At 40.2% G+C, this 8772-nt stretch overlaps 1 protein-coding gene across 2 annotated transcripts in view; it reads right to left on the bottom strand.

Annotated features, from left to right (window-relative positions):
- Positions 1-1810: 1810 nt before the first annotated feature.
- The window catches only part of mgll (monoglyceride lipase), a 40733-nt gene continuing 33771 nt past the window's right edge, over positions 1811-8772 (bottom strand). For both annotated transcript variants that reach the window (XM_070840301.1, XM_070840300.1), the window contains one exon: positions 1811-8539. In XM_070840301.1, the coding sequence (XP_070696402.1) occupies positions 8408-8539 (132 nt within the window). In that variant the 3' untranslated portion in view covers positions 1811-8407. The remainder of the gene's footprint in view (positions 8540-8772) is intronic.

Below are 8772 nucleotides of genomic sequence, written 5' to 3'. Positions count from 1 at the left end.
AGGGAAAACAGACCTCCAGGCTCCCTCTGCTGGGAGAATAAACTTCAGAAAAAAACACATTCTTGATTATAGTGTAACACTCGTGCTTGCAACCAATTCCAAACTGTGTGTGTGTTTATGTGTTTTTCCCCCAATAAATGGGTCAAACAAAACAAAATAAACCACATAATTTCTCAGTCTCTCAGGGTGGATGATGGAGGTTGATTACACTGCTGAAACCAATTATCTTGTGAACCTCTCTGTTCTCTCTTGTCACGAATAATCATCTCTGTATGTGCTATTTGTGACTTGGCTTCCCATACAAGTCATGTCTATGTATCTCCCATTGGACTGCAATTTTCTGTGGAGGGATTTCCCACTGGACCCACAGCAACATGAACAAGTGGCTGTGCAACCTTTACTGAAACTAACAGATTGATGTTCACATTTACAGTTGGGGCTCTGGTCTTGGCTTTCTTAGGAGCGCCATCCTTTGGGAGCTGCTGCTAAAGTGGTTCCAGCGAACGCCAAAAATGTCTCAAGCAGAGCTGCTAGCCTACATTTTCAGAGAGTGAGAGCGGGAGAATGAGTGAGAAAATGGGGCAGAGAAAAAAGAAAGCAAGGGAGATGGAGATAGATTGAAAAGATAGCACATACTGTACGTGGATGTGTGTGTGTGTGTGTGTGTGTGTGTGTGTGTGTGTAATGTGTGAGTTTTAGTGTCTGTCCCCTCTAAGCATCTCCGTCTTGTACTGCTGATGTACTGCCAGTTTTCTCTTTACTCGCTGTCAGGTGTTGACATGAGGATGGATGAGGGGGAGGAAGATGAGAGGAGAGAGATTTACCAGGAGAAAACAGAGTGATGATGAGTCCTGGATCATATGCTTACAGCGATCCGTCGCCTGGCTTGTAAACCTTGTTGCATTCCACCCTTACTCTGCCTCATCGGTGCAGTCACTCCTCAATGTATGAAGCCAAATAAAAGCAGTAATTACTCATTTAACAATCTCAAACAACACTACTGTCGAATTTGTTGACTCTACATCTAAAATTTCTGCACTGTTCAGAATGAGTAACTTAATTTGTGAGGGAGGAAAACACCACAAAAGATAAATAAAGTAGAGCATGTGCTTGACTTTTTATTTGTATCAAAATGAGTGCTTTGTAAACTACTGCTGGGCTAAAAATGGTCATTAATAAGAGAATAGAGCAAGATTTTATTACATTAGGATTTCAGACAGAAGTCAAAGCAAATTCATGCTATGAGATTGAAAAATTTGAGTCAAAATGAATTTAGAATTTGAGTGTAAATACAAATCTCTGTATTTTGAATATTCAGCTCAATCCTTCATTCATGCCTTTAGTTCGTGTCCACTGATCTGGAAACACAGCTCCACCACTACATTCGTAGACCAGAACTGTCGTCAATGAATTTTGATGCAATGCCACCACCTACTGGCTTACGTGTGACTCAACTGCTGGGACGTTTGAACCATCTCTGTAATCTTACATTGCATCCATCCTCAGTTCTCAACATGAAACACCACAGAAATGAGGTTGACCAAGTCCACAAGCATACAGACCTGAGTCAAACCCACCTTCACTCTGCTGCATGTATTACCTGGTCTGTATCTGATGATTAGTCCCCCATCAGCAGGTCAGTAATAAGAGTTTTCTCTAACACCACAAATAATGACTAATTAAATCATTTGCTTGGAATTTGGGTGAAAAAAAACAATATGCGAGATACCAGATGTTAGAAATAACTCCTCTTGACTTGCGTTTAGAAGCTGTGAAAGTACTCAAGTCAGGCTGTGCAGTTTAACAGTCATATAGTTTATTCTGTAAGAGAGTATGGACATTATGGACATTCTAGTAACAAGCAGTTTGACATTCAGTAATTTGGAAGTAATTCCATTATTACATGTTATAAACATCTTATGTACAATATCTTGTCACACTTGAATTAAATTCTATAACGCTGATACTCAATTTATTATAATAAAATTGATTGATAATATTTAATATATGAGTTTGAGTTAAATTAAGCTTAGGGTGTGTATTGTTTGTAGAGGAAACAGAGGTGGCCAGTTGTTGAACATCTCTTTTTTGTCACTTGATAGTTGAGCATCAGCACTACTCTATTCAACTCAAGTGTCTCTCAGTATCTAATCAACTGTTAAAACAAGCAACGTATTACTTTACAAGGAAGACTGGAGAATGAGAATGAATGAAATGATGCTTCAACGTAATGTTATGTGGTGCTGCCTATGAACACAAACTGACTTGATACCTTGTCAATGCAGGATCACGTTAAGGTCTGATTTACATTGTCCCATAATATCATGAAAAACGGCAGCCTTCTTTTCTCCATCACATTCACACTGTATATCTTGATGGGATGAACATTGCTCTTGACAACAATTCACACTTCTTCTTCCCAGTTTCTATATCACATAGCTGAGTTTTTCTCTACAGCTGATTGAAAAGAGGCATTTAAAAACATTTAAAATATAGATCTTTATCAGTAGCTATGGCCAGAAGTATTAGTTTGTGCATGAATGTTGTGTCACCTGACAAAAGTGCAGAGCAACTGCACAGTATGAGCACTGACAGTGTTAAAGTTTGTCTCTGGTTCTGCCAAAGATACAGGAGCAGGATATTTCAGTGCTATGATATTGTCTAGTTTTAGCTCAAATGAAATCTAAATCATACTTTCAACCTTGGTCCAAAGACATAATCTATCATGGGTTCATTTGAAACCTTTGCATTAACTCAAAGTTTCGAATGTATTATCATTTTTTCAACAGCCTCCCTGTATCTCGACATGTACAAATAACAGCAAGGACAAATAATGAAAGTATTCAATTCAGTGTTATATTACAAACCTTTGATCAGCTCTCTCATAAGTTCCAAATGTTATACAGTCATTCAGCGATTATAGCAACCCAAACAGGGCAAAAGTCTCATCTTTAATGTGAAGTACTGTGTTTCTTTATAATTGTGGCTGTCTTTGGGCAGACTAAAACAAAACAGGTGTTTAAAGGAGCTGGGAGGTATTTATGAGCTGTATCTCAGCCTGTACTGTAAGATTTAGAAATAGTTTTTGACCCAAGTCTGCTTCAACCCCTGACTGGCTTGAAATTGAAACAGACAGACACAAATAGAAAGACACTGACAGCAGACAGACACAATTACTGACCCAGAACCAGAAACAGATGTGATGACAGACTGCCAGAAAACCAGAGTAACAGAGGAGCAGATCTGCTTAACCAGCTCTGCACCTTTTAGCTATATCAAAACACACACACACACTCATGGACTCACTCACAAACATGCTCAGAAACACATTTGTTACAGTAATAAGGCACAAACACTAGACCACTATCCAAAAATAAACATATAATACACAGACCCATAAAAAAACGTCTTTGTCAAATGAATCCGCGGCTTATTTTTCCCAGAAACATCCTGTTGTTGGGAGAAAACCTGAAACCTGTAATTTAGTTCTCAAACATATTTTGACCAAAAGGTTTTATAGATGGAGAGATACTTTAAATCTCCAACTCATGCTCATGATGCCCAAGAAATTTGATTTTCTTTTTTTTTTTTTTAGAAGAGATACATCTAGATTAAAGTGAAAGTTCCTGAAGAGCAAATTTGGGAAATAAGAAGAAGACGTTCCCAAACTTGCAGCAATAACACCCTGGTTGTTACGATCCTGTTACAAGACAAAAACATTTTAATATCAGATGGTTTAAACATTCATTGTTCTGTGACAAACTGCAATGAGACTCGAGTTTTTTTTCAACAAGACATTGACTTAAACACACAGTAGTAAAATACTCTCTATGCAAAACCATATCAGAAACACTGTCATATTTTTTGGGGGGTTGCTGACTGTACATACATACAACCTTGAACCAGTTTCCATCTCAAAAAGTATTATGGAGCTTCATGTAGAGGAGCATCAACAGAAGAAATGACATAACGTGACTGGTTTATGGTATAAAAAGTGCCTTGTCATGATGTGTAATCAATATATAGTATCCTATACATACAATAAATCCTATAAATACTCTAGATAAGATAAATAGAATATTTGTAAAAGACATCGCAGTCTTGATTGGTATATTTCAATCAAGTGTTGTTAGCAATGCTATGCTATCATACAGTGTATTACAATTATGTTCAGTAATCAAGCAGTCTGGCCACTAGAAATAAATCAGATCAGTCATCATTGTGGGTAACACCAGCAAGATATGACTTGAGGTTTTGTTCCAAAATGCAACATCAACCATTTTAAACTGACTGAGGTGGCACATTTTTATAGTCAAACTCAGATTCTCAGGGGAGGAACTTTTACAACTTGGATCATCTGTAATTCGCAGACTTAATGCTGAACTTAAGGTGTTGACAGCATTTTGGAGGAGACCTCTTCAATTCTTGCTGTACACTTAAGCACTGACGCTAGACTTAATTCTAAAGTCATTCCAGTGCAGTTTAATCTCATAAAATTCCAGAAAGACTGGCATGTGCTGCTTTGTCCTCATCATACATAACAGCTCCTTTCTTAGAAACAGTCATAAAGTCGAGATGAAAAAAAAAAAAGAAAAAACAACGGCCCCATTGACAAACCGGCAGGCCAATTACATTTTGGTTTGTTAAGAAAAGAGGCCCAACTAGATTCAGATTTCCTGCCTTTGCTTTCTTTCCTCCCTCACTTAACATTGAACTCTTGTCCTAAATAAAACAAGATATTAACAGTCGAGCGGATTATTACATATTAACAGAGCAATGCATCTGCACATGGCTATCTCTCAGTATGGCATGAACAGGAGACGTACAGTACGTGGCTTTACAAGATGTGAGGAATGTGTCAGGGATTACACACCTTTAAGGCAGGTGAGTAATGAATGAAATGTAATGAAAAAACATTGGATTCTTCCTTAATTTCACTCATTTGTCCACCACTTTTTATCAAGACATGGTATAGATCTGGGCAAAAATATACAAACTCCCTAGAAAAAGAGAAGCATTTTTGCCTTACCATCTCTGAGAAATCCCTTTTTGCTAAAATGGAAATTGTGTGATTTCAGTACGAATGGCAGACCAGCTGATTTGAATTCAGTGAGTGTGCACAGCTCATATTATTCACTGAGAGCTGATGACGGTAATTGTTTGCTCTTATCTCGACACTCACACAAAAGGGAATCCTCCAGTGAGCAGCAAAATGGACAAGCTCTGAAAGCAAAGCAACGTCTGCTGTACATCCTGCACTGTTAATAAATACACTTCTTTCACTGGCTGATTTCAATGAAAAAAAAAGTGCTGCCATGGTTACTAACAGCTTCTCTCCAGTCTCTTTTTCTCTCTTCTCCTCTCACTCTATCTCCACCTCTCTCCGCCCCCATAGCTAACGATAGCAGTAATATGCACCCATGTAGTCTGACAGGTAGAGCTTTTGGAATGTACTGTAACACAGGATCCTGCGAGGCTGACTCCATTGTGCAGCAGGGGTGCTATTAAGAGTCTGAGTGCGGCTGGGACTGTGACGCCTTTGTGTGCGCTGCGCCTGATGCAGCCCAATCAGGAGTCGATTGTGTTTGAAGTGCTTGCGATATAAACCGCTGCAGTTCTGGTTGAGGTTAAGGGTCTGACTCCCACTGGGACTGATGAGCACATTACATCTCAATCTATGTTGGCACCCGTGACAATGTATTCTGACATTTGGTCTGGAAAATGTGTTCTGAAGCCTGAGAAAACAGAGAAGAGGATGCACTTTACATCCCGAAGCCCCTTCTATTGATTTCTCTTGCCTTCCTGTTATTGATTTTAAATATATGTTTAATGTCTTGTGATTTCATTCTTATTTAATGCTTTTTATGCATTATGTTTGTCAAGGAATGTGCTACATAAACTTGCCTTGCTTTACTTTCACCATTGCTCTCAGTTAATGAAAATCTTATTTACAAATGCACCCCTGCAGGTCACAACGTTTTATGTTCCTGAAGAAAGTGAAGTGGGTCGCATACAGCAATAAGCTGAGCAGAGTCAGTGATGTGTCCCCTGTTAGATTAGTGGCCGCTTTATGGTCAAAAGAATTAGAAAAAAGCTAAAAAAGATGAGTAATGTAATCTGTTGCTCCTCTGATAATTGACCACTGGGGACAGTGTGGGTGGCTGTCAGTAGAAGATGCTTGAATCTGTTGTAGAACAAGGGGCTCTGTGATGGACAGAACAAAGACTGGTCACCACAGCAACTAAAAAAAGAAATGAGAAATGTGGTGAAAAAGGGTGACACAGGGTGAAACAGGGAGAGACAGAGAGGGTAAGAGTAAGGAAATAGAAAGTAAGAAGTAAAAAAAGAGTGCAGGCATGAAGCCAGACGCTCATCTCATTCTGTCAGCCTTGCTGTGATCACCCTGGTTACTACACATGTAGTAAGAAAATGGAATGAAAAAAATTTCTGCCTCGCCGCCGGCCTGCTGCCGTGGTTACACGTGAGTAACGGTCACCGTGGCTACCGCACCATGCTTCCCTTACACTGTCTGCATGAGTCCTTTTGAACTCTGAGTGACAGAGACGCTTGATGTGTGTTTGAACTGCCACAAGCATCAAAACGGTTGTTACTTTTCCATGTTTGATGTTGGGGGTGAACGAACATGTGCAACTTTAAAATTCTTGACTCGCTCTGCTGATAACTTCTCATGCTTGATGAATAGAAAAGTTAAGCATGTGTAGCTATACCTGTTAATTGTCTTCCTGACAATGTATTAAGGTTTGCTCAGTGTGCGTCTGTCTAGCTTATCATTAACGGCTACCAAAAATATAGGCTACCACGACATTATTGCTATGTTTTCATTTTGTTGAAAACCAATTTGAGGCCAGAAATGACTTCAAGTACAGAACTCTGCTGCAAACATTGTGAGAATGTACTTTGAAAACATAGAAAGAAAAAGTGAAGACCATCGCTCTAGTCACTCTTACTGCAGGTGGGATTTAGAGGTTTGAAACTCATGCTGCACTATTCCTCTCACTAGTTTGCAGGCATTAAACATGTGCCCTGGGTGGAAGACAGAATTTTAGAAAGGTCATGAGTCAAAGTTCCCCCAAAATGTGACTAAAAGTATGGTATTATTCTTAGATAGGGGTTGGTTTCCTGCTGTGGCCACCCATGCTAGAAATGTATGCCACCGTATTACTGTAAGACGGTTTGGATGAAAATGCACCAAATGGTAGATGTGAACAGAGAAGATCTATTCTTTTGTTCACAGCGTCAGAGCGATGTGTTCTCTCTCGTTCTCCAGATGGGCTCTAGTCTGCAGTCTGAGCCTAATGAACTTGCGGCTCCAGAGAAACACCCCAATAGCGCAGTCAACTGTGACCCTAAAGGTCAAAGGTCACGTAGCGGAGAGCCCTTTATCCTCTCCCCCTAATTCCCACCTGCAGAGAGACAGACGGAGCAGCTTCACCTGGATAATTTCCCTCCTCTTCTTTCCCCCACACTCTTAAACAGATTTACTGAAATAAGTAAGTATAGTACTTCATAGTCTTAATTTGTAAAACAGCATGCCAAATGAATGTAACTATTAGGACTTGATGGATTTGACCCATCTTCATATGTAACACATCAGTGCTGTGAAAAGGGGACATATGGAGGAAGCGGGGAGAAGAGAGGATTTGTTACATATACAAAGAGTCACGTTTACTTTCAGTAAAAGTTTCTGAGTGACTTTTCAAGAGCTGCCTGTGCCAAAACTGGTATTTTAGATCATTCGCAAAACAGTACAATCAATGAGGAAGCAGAGGAGGTGGAAGAGAGTTTGATGACTGAGAAGATGAGCCAAACCAAATCAAAGACAGCGCTGTCCTCTAGCTGAGCTTGACCTCTGACCTGTCTGTGAATGGCAGATGATGTGTTACATTATTTTTGTCATTACTACTTAAAAGATCTGCGTATAAACGAGGAGATGGAGACTTCATTATTGCACGTTCAACCCCAGCATACGGTAGCTTAAGCCTTGCTTTACTTGAGTTGCCCTTAAGTGTTGTCTAATGGGGATAATGAAAATAATAACCCAATACGCCAGCTGCTGGAAAAAAAAGGAGATACATCCCCGGTCACGAGTTTTGCAGGGAAACTCATCACCGCTGCTTACTATCTAAAATGAGAAGAGGTTTCTGACCCCATCACCCAATTGAAATCGGTGTAACTTGATAGGTACACAGGAAAGGTTATACAATAGATACCCCGAGGATAACTTTTTATACTAAGAAAATAATGTCAGTCTATATGCCCAAATGTATTTCCCAGACCAGAGACTGTAGTAGTATTGTTATGCCTGACTACTGGAAAGTGAGCAGGCCTCTTGGGACGAGGTTGGCGGTTGCGTTGGAGCGCTGACTGGGTTGTTCCGGCCACGGTTCTAGGAGCCTTTTGGTTGGGGCGATGTCGTGGCGGGGAGGCGCTCTGTGATCCAGCCAGTCACCTCCTTCAATGCAGACTCGGCCACTTCTGGGAGGTCGTGGTGAAGGGCGTGGTACCCTCCCTCATAGACCTGAACAGGAGCAGTGAGAGAGAGTCAGAGGGATGGGATGGATGCAACAAGGAAGCTGTTCAAAACTCGCTTATTTCAGCTCAAAAAGAGGTAATTTGAAATCTAAGCCATTTGGAGAACCGATTTCCTAATGCTGGCTTGGAAAGCTGCTCACGTGTGGTACACCAAATTGGTCCACTTTGAGAAGACTTGATAAAGCAGCTGCACCTCATAAACACCATTTGATTCTTTAC

Source organism: Pempheris klunzingeri, chromosome 11 (genome assembly GCF_042242105.1).
Source record: "Pempheris klunzingeri isolate RE-2024b chromosome 11, fPemKlu1.hap1, whole genome shotgun sequence".
Classification (NCBI taxonomy): Eukaryota; Metazoa; Chordata; class Actinopteri; order Acropomatiformes; family Pempheridae; genus Pempheris; species Pempheris klunzingeri.
This window is presented reverse-complemented; position numbering and strand designations above follow the sequence as displayed.